Below are 15,617 nucleotides of genomic sequence, written 5' to 3'. Positions count from 1 at the left end.
TTAACTGAATCATTCTTCAGAGCATTGCGATTCTGACTGTTGCCCTTCTGTTTCTCTCTCTTCCTTCTGTCAACAATCTCCCCCCATCCCAGTGTCCTTTAGGGAAGGAAATCTGCAGTTCTTACACGGTCTGGCTTACATGTGACTCCAGACTCTCTGCGGTATGGATGACTCTTAACTGCCCTCTGAAATGACCAAGCAAGATACTCAGTTCAAGGATGGGCAGCTGGTACCTTGGCCACATCCCATGAAAAAATAAATGAAGCTTTCCCAGACTGTACAGATTGCTTACATCACAATGTGAAATCACAGTTGGCAGTGTTGCAAATTACATTAACGCTCAAATTTCCTCCCTCCACTACCACCACCACCGTGCCCACCCACCACAGCCTCCTTTGAGATATAAGACTTCTGAAAACTGTTGGTGTCTTGTGCTAATGACCCCTTGCTGTTGTTCGGCGTCTGTACTTTAGTTTAAGTTTCTGGTGGTGGTGTTGTGTTTAAAAATGCTGTGAAATTGCAGAAAGAAATCGACCTTTAATGCCTAGCTGGTCCATATTAACAGTGACGCTCGCTGCCAGTTTCGTTACACTTTCTTTGTCACCAGTATTTGTCCCACAGTTCGATATCGCAAAGAAATGTTCTGGCCCCTGTCACACTGCTGTTTCTGGGATCTTGCTGTGTTGTATATTGGCTGCCATGTTTCCTGTGTTACAACAAACACTACAGTTCAGCAATAATAATAAAACAAAGTGCTGGAAAACTCCGGGTCTGGCAGCGTCTGTGGAGAGAGAAACACAGTTTGTGTTACAAAGTCCAAAATGACTCCAGACTCGAAATGCTGTTTCTGCACAGAGGAGGCAGACCTACTGAATCCAGCAGCGTTCACTGGGCTAAAAAAAACACAATGCTTTGGGACATCTTGAGGTTGTACAAATTGCTGTTGAGGTGCACGTTCTTTAATTGATTCAAGTAATGTTCAAACAACTTTGATAATCTAATAGAGATTAAGCCTTAATAAATCTAAAGATTCATTGTCTTTATTAATGCTGGTGGATATGTGTTCGAGGCTGATTCTGCCTCCCAGCCGGCTGTTATCTGATGCAAATTTCTCAATCTCTGGTTATGTTGGCATCATTTTGTCGATAAGCACTAAAACACTATGCAGAATGCACAGGGGGTAAGTACCCCACCCAAATTAACCATACATCACCATCATTCAGTAATCAGGGAATTAGCTTGATCAAAAATAAGTTTTAAGCATGATTTGAGCTCTAAGCCTGAGAATGTGCTTCATTCGATTCATTCTGTAGTGCCTACTTAGACATGGTGCCAGTTTGTGCACAGTATGATCCCACAATCGGGAATAGTCCCATCTTTTTCTGCTCTGGGTTGGGAAAATTGAGTCACTTGCTGTTTGAGCACTGACCAATGCTGTCTGAAGGGGGCTTGGTCTAACAGGGGAGAGGCTGGAACAGCTCATTCACCTTTCCTCTTCAGTTAGCTCATGGGTCTTATCTGTTTTGGGTCAGTAACCCTGACTGCCTTTGGCTCTGAGTGCTTCAGGACAGATCTTTATTAACCCCCCAGGTTTTTCTGGAGGGGAACACTGCCCTCAGTTGGAACTTTGTAAGAATAGTTTTGCTGCAGTGAGTATTTAATGGAAGTGAACTCCTTCCCTAAGGAGACTTCTTAAATTTCGAGGTGGTGATTCTGGGCTACCTGCCCCTTTAAACTTTTGTTGCCATTGTTGGTCCAGTTAAAGACGGAAGGACGTCACAACCGACGTAACTCCGCCCATTGTATGACGCGCAGAAAGCTGCGGCCAGTGGTGGCCACGCCCCCTCCCTGGGCAGGGCTGGGCTTAAAACTCGGAAGTGGGCAGGGTAATGAGTGGCTTGAGAAGCCCATGGAAGCCCCTCAGACCCTGGGGAAGGACCTGACCCTCCCCTGAAACTCTTTAGAGCAAAGAGAAGCCCCTCTCCCACTCCCCCAACCCCCAACCCAACCCCTCAGACAATGGACGACAAGAAACCATTGAAAGGCATCTTAAAAAAGTCCAGTAGCTCCAACCTTGAGAAAGGCAAAAGGTTTTCCGAAGAAGATGGGTGAGTTCATGCTGAGAAAAGTCTAGTAGCTCCCTGTTGGCATTGGTCCAATAGAACCACACTACCAGGGCTGGCAATGAACACCAGGCCCCAGACCCAATTTCCACTCTATATGACCTCACCACGTGCCAGCTACACCCCTCCTAGGACTGCACCATTGGGTTAAAAATTCAGGCATCGTCATCACCTTAAATGGGTAGAAAGATCTAGGCTTGACCCTCCCCACTGTAGGACTGAGGAAGTGCTGCAACTGTGGCGGCTGCTATGATTCGGGTGAGATAATAAACCAAAACATTGCTCTTACATTCTCAGGTGGGCACTAAAGGTTCTTACGGGAGTAATTGAAAGAGCGGGGGGGGTTACCAAGTGCCACTTGCTGGTCAATATTTATCCCGACCCAGCATCAAACTGAAAAAAAAACATGACCTGGTCATGTTGTTGTTTGTGGGATCTTGCTGTGTCTGTTTCCTACATTACAACAGTGACCACACTTCAAAAGTCCTTCTTCACTGGCTGGAAAGCATTCTGGGACATCCGGAGGTTGTGAAACGCTTGCTATGGAAATGCATCCCTCGATTTCTTTTATTCAGTGAGCACTGCCTCCAACCGTTGGATTATGCACTCCAGCTGAGGGAAGGAACAGGCATAGCTATGATGCCTCTTGTAGTTGAGGAGCCCACTAATACTGCACTGAAGGATGCCCATTTGGCTGAGGAACTGTTGGGGCATCCCTGGTGCTGTGACCTGATGTGACCCTGTCACTCTGCAGGAGTGGACATCACTGCGCTGGGCATATGTCTCCTCACCACCTCAAGTTAAAAATCTCCATGTTGTATTTAAATCCCTCTGTGACGCACTCCACCATTGACAACCCTACACTCTGGACTTTCCCGACATGAATTTCTCACCTTTTCATCTCCTTTGAATCCACCTCTTTGTCGAAGACTCTAATCCTCATGATCTCCTTGGCTTGGTGATTATTTTTGATTACATCTCTGTGAAAGGCTTTGGGATGTCTTATTTAAAGGCTTTATATAAATGTTCCTGTATGAATAGGAATGGAAAACGGTTTCCAGTGGTATTCCACAGGTCTCAGTGTTGGGGCCCTTGCTGTTTGTTGTATATATTAATGATTTAAACTTAAATGTGGGAGGCAAGATGGGGAAATTTGCAGATGGCAGAAAGATTGGCCGTGTAGCTGATAATGAAGTGGATAGCTGTGGACTCCAGAAAGATATCAATGGTTTGGTTGAGTGGATGGAGAAGTGGCAAATGGAATGCAATCCGGAAAAGTATGAGGTAATGCATTTGGGGAGGGCAAACAAAGCAAGGGAATACTCAATAAACAGGAGGATATTGAGAGGGGTTGAGGAAGACAGAGACCTTGGAGTGCAAGTCCACGGGTCCCTGAAACATAGAAACTAGGAGCAGGAGGAGGCCATTCAGCCCTTCGAGCCTGCTCCATCATTCATTATGATCATGGCTGATCATCCAACTCAATAGCCTGCTCCCGCTTTCTCCCCATATCCTTTGATCCCTTTCACCCCAAGAGTTATATCTAACTCCTTGAAAACATGCAATGTTTTGGTCTCAACTAGTTTCTGTGGTAACGAATTCCACAGGCTCACCACTCTCTGGGTGAAGAAATTTCTCATTATGTCAGTCTTAAATGGTCTACCCCATATCCTCTGGTTCTGGACTCCCCCACCATCGGGAACGTCCTTCCTGCATCTACCCTGTCTAGTCCTGTTAGAATTTTATAGGTTTCTATGAGATTCCCCCTCATTCTTCTGAACTCCAGCGAATATAATCCTAATCGACTCAATCTCTCCTCATATGTCAGTCCCGCCATCTCAGGAATCAGTCGGGTAAAGGTGGCAGGACAGGTGGAAAAGGTGGTAAAGCATATTGAATGCTTTCCTTTATTGGACGATGTATTGACTATAAAAGCAGGGATGTAAAGATGGAACTGTATAAAATGCTGGTTAGTCCACAGCTGGAATTGTGTGTACAGTTCTGGTCACCACATTACAGGAAGGACACAATTGCTCTGAAAAGAGCACAGAGGAGATTTACAAGAATGTTGTCAGGGCTGGAAAATTGCAGCTATGAGGAGAGATCGGATGGGCTAGGGTTGTTTTCCTTACAACAGAGAAGCTAAGGGGTGATACAATTGAGGTGTACAAAATGATGAGGGGCCTAGATAGGGTAGACAGGAAACACCAGTTTCCCTGAGCTGAGGGGACAATTACCAGGGGCACAGATTGAAGGGGATGGGTAGAAGGATTAGAGGGAAAACGTTTTCACCCAGAAGGTGGTGGGTGGCTGGAATTCACTGCCTAAGTTGGTGGTTGAGGCTGAAACTCTCAACTCATTTAAACGGTATCTGGATCTGCATCTGAAGTGCTGGAATCTGCAAGGCTACAGACCAGGGGCTGCAAAGTGGGATTAAAATGAGCGGCTAGTTTATTTTATCTCTTTTTGGCTGGCGCAGACATGATGGGGCTGAATGGCCTCTTTCTGCATCGTAACTTTTCTACGATTTTAAACTGTAATGGCCTCTGAGTCACCAGTAACATGGTAACTCCAGCCCATTCTCAACACAAACATGTCTTGGTGAACTGGACTCACTTGCCATGGGGTCTGACCAGATCAGTGCATATTTTGATCGTGTCATTGGAACGAGAGAGTCAGAGAGTTGTCTAATTACATCCACTGGCTCGGAGTGTGGCTGCCGCAGTTACAGAATATCATACCATCATACAGCACAGCCATTCGGCCCATCGCATATGTGATTGGCTCTTTGAAGGATGTAGCCAAAGGTTATAGACATTATGTTACTCACCTAATAACCCAGAGGACATGAAACATCTGTGGCAGGAACTGGGATTAGTGAAAGTCACCATGACACTGTCAGACTGTCCTAAGAACCCAACTGTTTAACGACTGAAGGAAGGGAACCTGCTCTCCTTACTCTGTCTGGACCCAAACGTGATTCCCGTCCCACAACATCATAGTTGACTCTTACCTGCCCGCTGAAGTGGCCTCTCGAGCTACTTGGGGACCAGCACCTTCTCAGGGCAGCTAAAGGTGGGCAGTAAACACTGGTCTTGTCAATCGCTGCTCACATTGAGAATGAATGTCACTCTGGGAATGGCTTCCTCCCCACATCCTGCTCCAGGGCAATAGTATCCATTACTTGTCCCTGTTTGTAATTGTTAACTGCGAGCCAAACATTAGGACTGGTTCGACATTCTCGAAATGACTTACCCTGGTTTACTGATTTCTGGGCGGCTCTGGAAGCAAATCACTTGAGCTGGGCCTATCCCCACCACTGGAGGGTACCAGGGCCTGGGCATGAAACGCAGCATGCCCTGACATCACCCACGTCTTGACTGAAAATATCAACAGCTTATATTTATATAATATCTTTAATGAAAGAGAACAGCCAAAGGCACTTTACAGAAGCATTATAAAACATAATTTGACCCTGAGTCACACAGAGAGATGCTAGGACAGAGGTCAAAAAAATTGGGCAGGACATTTCGAAAAGCTTAACGCAATCAGAGTCAACATGGTCTTGTGAAAGGGAAATCATGTTGGACAAATTCGCTAGAGTTCTTTGAGGATATAACAAGCAGAGTTGATAAAGGGGAACCGGTAGATGTGGTGTATTTGGATTTCCAAAAGGCATTCGATAAGGTGCCACATAAAAGGTTATTGCACAAGATAGGAGCTTATGGTATTGGGGGTAATGTATTAGCATGGATTGAGGATCGGTTAACACACAGAAGACAGAGAGTCGGGATTAATGGGTCTTTTTCAGTTTGGAAAGATGTATTTAGGGGAGTGCCACAAGGATCAGTCCTAGGGCCTCAATTGTTTACTATCTATATTAATGTCTTGGAGGAGGGGGCAGAATGTAATGTATCCAAATTTGCTGATGATACAAAAATAGATGGGAGGGTATGTTGTGATGAGGAGATAAGGAATCTGCAAGGGGATATAGACAGATTGAGTGGGTAAAAACCTGGCAGATGGAGTTTAACGTGAGGTCATGCACTTTGGTAGGAAGGATCAAAAGGCAGATTATTATTTAAATGGAGAGAGACTCCAAAAAAGTGCAGCACAGAGGGATCTGGGTGTTCTTGTGCATGAAACACAAAAGGTTAGCATGCAGGTGCAGCAAGTCATTAAGAAGGCAAGTGGAATTTTGGCCTGTATTGCTAGAGGGTTGGAGTTTAAAAATAGGGCAGTCTTGTTACAACTGTACAGGGTGTTGGTGAGGCCACACCTGGAGCACTGTGTACAGTTTTGGTCCCCGTATTTAAGAAAGGTTATACTGGCATTGGAGGCAGTTCAAAAGAGATTCACTAGGCTGATTCCTGGGATGAAGGGGTTGACTTATCAAGAACAGCTAAACAAGTTAGACCTTTATTCATTAGAGTTTAGAAGAATGAGGGGTGATCTTATTGAAATGTACAAGATTCTGAGGGGGTTTGATAGGGTAGATGTTGAGAAGATGTTTCCAGTGGTGGGGGAATCTCGAACTAGGGGACAGAGTTACAGAATAAGGGGACACTCATTTAAAACTGAGATGTGAAGGAATTTCTTCTCTCAGAGGGTAGTGAATGTCTGGAATTCTCTACCGCAGAGAGTTGTGGAGGCTCGATCACTGTAAGTATTTAAAGAGGAGGTAGATAGAGTTTTGAAATATCGGGGAGTTGAGGGCTATGAGGAGCTGGTGCAAAAGTGGAGTTGAGGCCTGGGGCAGGTCAGCCATAATCTTATTGAATAACAGGGCAGGCTTGAGGGGCCGAATGGCCTAATCCTGCTCCTGTTTCTTACGTCCTCATGTTCTTCTGGTCAAAGAGAAAGGTTAAAGGAGGTGGAGACGGAGAGAGGAGTAGGAAGGGACAGAGGAGTAGCGAGGGAAAGAAGAGTAGCAAGGGAGAGAGGAGTAGGAAGGGGAAAAGAGTGGGGAGGGAGAAAGGAGTAAGGAGGGAGAGAGGATTGGGGAGGGAGGGAGGAGTAGGGAGGGAGAGAGAAGTAGGGAAGGAGAGAGGGAGGAGTAGGGAGGGAGAGAGGAATAGGAAGGGAGACTAGAGTTGGGAGGGAGAGAGGAGTCGGGAGGGAGGACTAGCGAGGGAGAGAGTAGTAGAGAGGGAGATAGGGAGGGAGAGAGGACTAAGTAAGGAGAGATAGAAGAATAGGGAGGGAGAGAAGAGTGAGGAGGGAGAGAGGGAGGAGTAGGGAGGGAGAGAGGAGTAGTGAGGGAGAGAGGAGTAGGGAGGGAGAGAGGGGCAATGAGGGAGAGAGGAGTAGGGAGGGAGAGAGGAGTAGGGAGGGAGAGAGGGGCAGTGAGGGAGAGAGGAGTAGGGAGGGAGAGAGGGGCAGTGAGGGAGAGAGGAGTAGGAAGGGAGAGAGGAGTAGGGAGGGAGAGAGGGGCAGTGAGGGAGAGAGGAGTAGGGAGGGAAAGAGGAGTAGGGAGGGAGAGAGGGGCAGTGAGGGAGAGAGGAGTAGGGAGGGAGAGAGGAGTAGGGAGGGAGAGAGGGGCAGTGAGGGAGAGAGGGGCAGTGAGGGAGAGAGGAGTAGGGAGGGAGAGAGGACTAAGTAAGGAGAGATGGAAGAATAGGGAGGGAGAGAAGAGTGAGATGGGAGAGAGGGAAGAGTAGGGAGGGAGAGAGGAGTAGTGAGGGAGGGAGGAGTAGTGAGGGAGAGAGGAGTAGGGAGGGAAAGTTTTTCCATGTGTAAGAGTGGAGTCGGTAAAGATGTTAAAATTTTAAGGAGCTAGTCAATCCTTAATGTTACGGGATAGTGATATTTGTTGTTCAGAGGGAGTATTGCAGGAACAGGTGATAATAAGTGGAGTTCATGGAGATGCTAAACCTATTCCCTTGTGGAAGGTAAATTTAAAAAGTAAGTGGAAAACTGGCAAAGTGACCGTTGGGGTTGTGCAAAAATTTCCTATTGCAGGATTCAATTTCAATTTCAATTTATTCTGGGTAATGATATCGCTGGATCACAAATATGGGTGCTGCCTATGGTAGCTGAGCAGCCTGTAGAAGTAGTTTTCAAACAGAGGTGTTACAGAGACGAGATCACAGGCACGCAGGTTGAAGCAAGAAAAACAAGAAGGACAGGAATTTCGAAGGCAGGTAGAAGGTATTGAATCCAATTAGCAGGCACTGTGTTTGATAACATTGTTCAGAAAGAGACAGGACAGGACAATTCAGCTGAAGTGTTTAACTCGAGTTAAGTAAGTTGCAGCAGGAGGATTTGCAATTAAAACAGTTATATCAGAAAGCTTACTCAGAAACAGAAGGAAAATGTATAACAGAATGTTTTTACCTTAAGGGTGATATTTTAATGAGAAAATGGAGGCTGGATCATGTCTCAGCAAATGAAAGCTGGAGAGTGGTACATCAGATTGTTATCCCATTAGGGTATAGAAATTTAAAGAGTATTTAGATAATCACTTGAAACACCATAGCATACAGGGCTGTGGGCCAAGTGCTGGAAAATGGGATTAGAATAGGTGCTTGATGGCTGGCACAGACATGATGGGCTGAAGGGCCTGTTTCTGTGCTGTATAACTCTATGACTCTATGACTCTCTGAGAGAGGAGTGAGGAAGGAGAGAGGAGTAAGAGGGAGGAGCAATGAGGGAGGGAGGAGTAATGAGGGAGAGAGGGGTAGCAAGGGAGTGTCAGGTAGGGAGGGAGGAGTAGTGAGGGAGAGAGGATTAGGGAGTGAGGGAGGAGTAGGAAGGGAGAGAGGGAGGAGTAGGGAGGGAGGAGTAGGGAAGGAGTGGGGAGTATCAAGAGAGAGAGGAGTATCGATGGAGAGAGGAGTAGGGAGCGAGGGAGGTTTAGGGAAGGGGAGGAGTAGCGAGGGAGAGAGGAATAGGGAGGGAGAGAGGAGCAGGGAGGGAGGGAGGAATAGGGAGGGAAGAGTAATGAGGGGGAGGGAGGAGTAGCGAGGGAGACGGGAGTAGGCAGGGAGAGAGGAGTGAGGGGGATGGAGGTGTAGGTAGGGAGGGAGGTGTAGAGAGGGAGGCAAGAGTTGGGGGAGGATTAAGGAGGGGGAGGTAGGGAAGGAGTAGAGGGAGGGAGGAATATGGGGAAGAGTAGGGAGGGAGGTGTAGAGAGGGAGGCAGGAGTTGGGGGAGGATTAAGGAGGGGGAGGTAGGGAGGGAGTAGAGGGAGGGAGGAGTATGGGGAGGAGTAGGGAGGGAGGAGTCTGGAGGGCGAAGTAAGGAGGGAGGGAGGAGTAGCCAGGGAGAGAGGAGTGAGGGGGAGGGAGTTATAGGGAGGGATGGAGGTGTACAGGGGGAGGGAGGAGTTGGGGAGGATTAGGGAGGGAGAGGTATGGAGGGAGGGAGGACTAGGAAGGGAGGGAGGGAGGAATAGGGAGGGAGGAGTAGGGAAGGAGTGGGGAATATCAAGGGAGAGAGGAGTATCGAGGGAGAGAGGAGTAGGGAGCGAGGGAGGTTTAGGGAAGGGAAGGAGTAGCGAGGGAGCGAGGAGTAGGGAGCGAGGAGTAGGGAGGGAGGAGTAGCGAGGTAGAGAGGGTTAGTGAGTGAGGAGTAGGAAGGTAGGGAGGGAGGAGTAGGGAGGGAACGCAGGAGTAGGGAGGGAGGAGTAGGGAGGGAGGAGTAGGGAGGGAGCGCAGGAGTGGGGAGGGAGGAGTAGGAATGGAGAGAGGAGTAGATTAGAAAAGTAGGGAGGTGATGTTGGAGTTGTATGGAACCTTGGTGAGGCCACAGCTGGAGTACTGTGTGCAGTTCTGGTCGCTACATTATAGGAAGGATGTGATTCACTGGAGGGGGTGCAGAGGAGATTTACCAGTCGCAAGGGAGAGAGGAATAGGGAGGGAAGAGTAATGAAGGGGGGAATAACAAGGGAGAGAGGAGTAGAGAGGGTGGTGGAGGGAGGGAGGGAGAAGTAGCGAGTGAGAGAGAAGTAGGCAGGGAGAGAGGAGTGAGAGGGAGGAGTAGACAGGGAGGGAGGAGGGGAGGAGGAGTATAGAGGGAGAATTAGGGGGGAGGGAGGAGTATGGGGAGAAGTAGGGAGGGATGAGTCAGAAGGGCAAAGTAGGGAGGGAGGGAGGAGTAGCCAGGGAGAGAGGAGTGAGGGGGGGAGGTGTAGGGAAGGAGGGAGTAGTGGAGGAGAAGTAGAGAGGGAGGGGGGAGTGGAGGGAGGAGTATGGGGAGGAGTAGAGAGGGAGGAGTCGGGAGTGCGAAATAGGGAGGGAGGTGTAGAGAGGGAGAGAGGAGTAGGGAGTGCGAGAGGAGTAGGGAGGGAGGAGTAGGGAGTGAGAGAGGAGTAGCGAGGGAGAGAGGGGCAGGGAGGGACTGAGGAGTAGGGAGGGAAGAGAAATGAGGGAGGATAGCAATGGAGAGAGGAGTGGGGGAGGTATAGGGAGGGGGAGGAATAGCGAGGGAGAGAGGAGTGGGGAGGAAGTAGTAGGGAGGAAGATAGGCGTAAGGAGGGACAAGTAATGAGGGAGGGAGGAGTAGCAAGGGAGAGAGGATTAAGGAGCGAGGAGTAGGGAGGGGGAGAGGAGTAGTGAGGGAGAGGGGAGTGAGGGGGAGAGAGGTGTAGGGAGGGGGAGGTGTAGGGAGGGAGGGAGGAGTAGGGAGGGAGGTGTAGGGAGTGACAAGTAATGAGGGAGGAAGGAATATCTAGAGAGAGGAGTATGGAGGGTGGTGTAGGGAGGGGGGAGGTGTAGAGAGGGAGGGAGAGAGGAGTAGCAGGGGAGAGAGGAGCGGGAAGGGAGAGAGGAGTAGGGAGGGAGGGAGGAGTAGAGAGGGCGGAGTAGCGAGAATACCGAGGGAGGGAGAAGTAGGGAGAGCGGAGTTGCGAGAGGAGTAGCAAAGGAGAGAGGGTACGAGGGAGAGTGCGGTAGGGAGGGAAGAGTAGCGAGGGTCAGAGGGGCAGCGAGGGAGAGAGGAATAGGGAGGGAAAGAGGAGTAGGGAGGGAGAGAAGAGTAGGGAGGGAGAGAGGAGTAGGGGAGAGAGGAGTAGGGAGCGAGTAATTAGGATGGAGGGAGTGCGAGAGGAGTAGGGAGGGAGGAGTAGGGAGTGAGAGAGGAGTAGCGAGGGAGAGAGGGGCAGGGAAGGAGAGAGGGGCAGGGAGGGACAGAGGAGTAGGGAGGGAAGAGAAATGAGGGAGGATAGCAATGGAGAGAGGAGTGGGGGATGTATAGGGAGGGGGAGGAGTAGCGAGGGAGAGAGGAGTGGGGAGGAAGTAGTAGGGAGGAGGAGAGGCGTAAGGAGGGACGAGTAATGAGGGAGGGAGGAGTAGCAAGGGAAAGAGGATTAAGGAGCGAGGAGGAGGGAGGGAGGAGTAGTGAGGGAGAGAGGAGTGAGGGTGAGGGAGGTGTAGGGAGGGGGGAGGTGTAGAGAGGGAGGGAGGAGTAGGGAGGGGGAGGGAGGGAGGAGTAGGGAGTGACGAGTAATGAGGGAGGAAGGAGTATCAAGGGAGAGAGGAGTATGGAGGGTGGTGGTGGTGTAGGGAGGGAGCGAGGGAGAGAGGAGCAGGAAGGGAGAGAGGAGTAGGGAGGGAGGGTGGAGTAGCGAGGGAGAAAGGAGTAGGGGAGAGAGCAGTAGCAAGGGGGAGAGGAATAGGGAGGGAGGAGTAGGGAGGGAAAGAGTAGGGAGGGAGAGAGGAGCAGGGGGGAGAGGAGTAGGGAGGGAGTAATGAGGATGGAGGGAGAGAGGAGTAGCAAGGGGGAGAGGAATAGGGAGGGAGGAGTAGGGAAGGAGAGATGAGTAGGGAGGGAGAGGGATGTAGGAAGAGAGGAGTAAGGAAGGAGAGAGGAATAAGAGGGAGGAGTAATGAGGGAGGGGGGAGTAATGAGGGAGAGAGTGGTAGCGAGGGAGTGAGGGGTAGGGAGGGAGGAGTCGTGAGGGAGAGAGGATTAGGGAGTGAGGGACGAGTAGGAAGGGAGAGAGGGATGAGTAGCGAGGGGAAGGAGAGAGGAGTGTCAAGGGAGAGAGGAGCAGGGAGCGAGGGAGGTTTAGGGAAGTGGAGGAGTAGCGAGGGAGAGAGGAGTGAGGGGGAGGGAGGTGTAGGGAGGCGTAGAGAGTGATGGAGGAGTAGGGGAGGAGTAGGGAGGGCAAAAGAGGGAGGGAGGAGTAGTGAAGGAAAAGTGGAGAGGGAGGGGGAGTATAGGGAGGCAGGAGTATGGGGAGGAGTAGAGAGGGAGGAGTCGGGAGTGCGAAGTAGGGAGGGAGGGAGGTGTAGAGAGGGAGAGAGGAGTAGGGAGGGAGGAGTAGGGAGTGAGAGAGGAGTAGTGAGGGAGAGAGGGGCAGGGAGGGAGGGGCAGGGAGGGTCAGAGGAGTAGGGAGGGAAGAGAAATGAGGGAGGATAGCAATGGAGAGAGAAGTGGGGGAGGTACAGGGAGGGGGAGGAATAGTGAGGTAGAGAGGAGTGGGGAGGAAGTAGTAGGGAGGTAGAGAGGCGTAAGGAGGGACGAGTAATGAGGGAGGGAGGAGTAGCAAGGGAGAGAGGATTAAGGAGCGAGGAGTAGTGAGGGAGAGGGAGGGAGGAGTGATGAGGGAGGAAGGAATATCTAGGGAGAGAGGAGTACGGAGGGTGGTGTAAGGAGGGAGCAAGGGAGAGAGGAGCAGGAAGGGAGAGAGGAGTAGGGAGGGAGGGTGGAGTAGCAAGGGAGAAAGTAGTAGGGAGGGAGGAGTAGCGAGGGAGAAAGTAGTAGGGAGGGAGGAGTAGCGAGGGGGAAGGAGGCGTATGGAGGGTGGGAGGAGTAGGTAGGGAGAGAGGAGTGGAGAGGGTGAGAGAAATAGTGAGGGAGAGAGGCTAGCGAGGGAGAGAGGAGTAGGGAGCGAGGGAGAGAAAACTAGTGAGGGACAGAGGAGTAGGGAGGGAGAAATAGGCCAGATGGAGGAAGGAATAGAGAAATAGAAGTAGGGAGAGCGGAGTTGCGAGAGGAGTAGCAAGGGAGAGAGGGTACGAGGCAGAGTGCGATAGGGAGGGAAGAGTAGCGAGGGTCAGAGGGGCAGCGAGGGAGAGAGGAATAGGGAGGGAGAGAGGAGTAGGGAGGGAGAGAAGAGTAGGGAGGGAGAGAGGAGTAGGGAGGGAGTAATGAAGATGGAGGGAGAGAGGAGTAGCAAGGGGGAGAGGAATAGGGAGGGAGGAGTAGGGAGGGAGAGATGAGTAGGGAGGGAGAGGTATGGAGGGAGGGAGAGAGGAGTAAGGAAGGAGAGAGGTGGAAGAGGGAGGAGTAATGAGGGAGGGAGGAGTAATGAGGGAGAGAGTGGTAGCGAGGGAATGAGGGGTAGGGAGGGAGGAGTAGCGAGGGAGAGAGGATTAGGGAGTGAGGGAGGAGTAGAAAGGGAGAGGGGGAGGAGTAGGGAGGAAGGGAGGAGTGGGAAGGAGAGAGGAGTATCGCGCGAGAGAGGAGCAGGGAGCGAGGAAGGTTTAGGAAAGGGGAGGAGTAGCGAGGGAGAGAGGAGTAGAGAGGGAACGCAGGAGTGGGGAGCAAGGAGTAGGGAGTGAGCTCAGGAGTGGGAAGGGAGGAGTAAGAAGGGAGAGAGGAGTAGCGCGGGCGAGAGGAGTAGCGCGGGTGAGAGGAGTAGCGAGGGAGAGAGGAGTAGGGGGGATGAGTAATGAGGGGGGAGAATAACAAGGGAGAGAGGAGTAGAGAGGGAGAGAAGAGTAGGGAGGGAGGAGTAGGGAGGGAGTAATAAGGATGGAGGGAGAGAGTAGCAAGGGGGAGAGGAATAGGGAATGAGGAGTAGGGAGGGAGAGATGAGTAGGGAGGGAGAAGGATGTAGGGAGTGAGGGATGAGTAGCGAGGGAGAAGGGGTAGGCAGGGAGAGAGGAGTGAGGGGGAGGGAGGTGTAGGGAGGGAGGTGTAGAGAGAGAGGGAGGTGTTGGGGAGGATTAGGGTGGGGGAGGTAGGGAGGGTGGAATAGAGAGGGAGTGAGGTGGGGAGGAGGGGTAGGGAGGGAGAAGTAGAGAGGGACGGAGGAGTAGCGGGAGGGAGGAGAATGGGGAGGAGTAGGGAGGGAAGAGTCAGGAGGGCGAAGTAGGGAGGGAGGGAGGAGTAGCTAGGGAAAGAGGAGTGAGGGGGAGGGAGGTATAGGGAGGGAGGGAGGTGTAGCGGGGGAGGGAGGAGATGAGGAGGATTAGGGAGGGAGCAGTAGGGAGGGAGGGAGGAGTTGAGAGGGAGGGAGGAGTAGGGGAGGAGAGGGGAGGGAGAAAGAGGGAGTGAGGAGTAGGGAAGGAGAAGTATAGAGGGAGGGAGGAGTAGAGGGAAGGAGGAGTATGGGGAGAAGTAGAGAGGGAGGAGTCATGAGGGAGAAAGGAGTGAGGGGGAGGGAGGTTTAGGAAGGGAGTGGGCGGGAGGGAAGTGTAGGGAATGACGAACAATGAGGGTGGGAGAAGTATCACGGGAGAGAGGCGTATGGAGCGTGGTTTTGGGAGGGAGCGAGGGAGTGAGGAGTAGTGAGGGAGAGAGGAACAGGGAGGGAGAGAGTAGTAGTGAGGGAGAGAGAAGTGAGGGGGAGGGATTTGTAAGGAGGCTGGGAGGTGTAGAGAGAGAGGGAGGAGTAGGGGGAGAATTAGGGAGGGAGAAGTAGGGAGGGAGGGAGGAGTAGGGTAGGAGAAGGGAGGGAGGAGTAGGGATGGAGAGAGGAGTAGGGAGGCAGTGAGGAGTAGGGAGGGTGAGAGAAATAGCAAGGGAGAGAGGCCTAGTGAGGGAGGAAGAAGTAGCAGGGGTGAGAGGAGTAGAGAGGGAGGAGTAGCGAGGGAGAGGTAATAGGGAGGGAGGAGTAGGGAGCGTCGGAGAGAGGAGTAGGGAGGGAGAGAGCAGAGAGGCGTATGTAGGGAGAGTCGTGTAGGTAGGGAGATAGGAGATAGGAGTCGAGACGGAGGGAGGAATAGGAAGAGAGAATAGGGAGGGAGGAGTTGCGAGAGGAGTAGCAAGGGAGAGAGTGGTACAAGGGAGAGTGTGGTAGGGAGGGAAGAGTAGCGAGGGAGAGAGGGGCAGCGAGGGAGAGAGGGGCAGCGAGGGAGAGAGAGGAGTAGGGAGGGAGACAGGAGTAGGGGAGAGGAGTAGAGAGGAAGAGATGAGGATGGAGGGTGAGAGGAGTAGCAAGGGGGAGAGGAATAAGGAGGGAGTAGTAGGGAGGGAGAGACGAGTATGGAGGGAAAGGGATGTAGGGAGGGAGGGGTATAGTGGGAGAGAGAAGTATAGACGGAGGGAGGAATAGGGAGGGAGAAGTAGGGAGGGAGGACTTGCGAGAGGCGTAACAAGGGAGAGAGCATACGAGGGAGAGAGGGGTAGGGCGGGAAGAGTAGCGAGGGAGAGGGGGCAGCGAGGGAGAGAAGAGTTGGGAGGGAGAGAGGAGTAGGGGAGAGAGGAGTAGGGAGCGAGTAATGAAGATGGAGGGAGAGAGGAGTAGCAAGGGGGAGAGGGATAGGGAGGGAGGAGTAGGGAGGGAGAGATGTGCAGGGAGGGAGAGGGATGTAGGGAGGGAGA

At 51.6% G+C, this 15,617-nt stretch overlaps 1 protein-coding gene across 1 annotated transcript in view; it reads left to right on the top strand.

The window, feature by feature from the left end:
- The first annotated feature begins 1,854 nt into the window (after positions 1-1,854).
- LOC144671735 (protein phosphatase inhibitor 2-like) overlaps positions 1,855-15,617 on the top strand; it is a 115,992-nt gene continuing 102,229 nt past the window's right edge. Inside the window, exon 1 of the mRNA XM_078533743.1 lies at positions 1,855-2,108. Within this exon, the coding sequence (XP_078389869.1) occupies positions 2,020-2,108 (89 nt within the window). The 5' untranslated portion in view covers positions 1,855-2,019. The remainder of the gene's footprint in view (positions 2,109-15,617) is intronic.

Source organism: Cetorhinus maximus, chromosome 34, assembly GCF_964194155.1.
Source record: "Cetorhinus maximus chromosome 34, sCetMax3.hap1.1, whole genome shotgun sequence".
In the NCBI taxonomy this organism is placed as follows: domain Eukaryota; kingdom Metazoa; phylum Chordata; class Chondrichthyes; order Lamniformes; family Cetorhinidae; genus Cetorhinus; species Cetorhinus maximus.
This window is presented reverse-complemented; position numbering and strand designations above follow the sequence as displayed.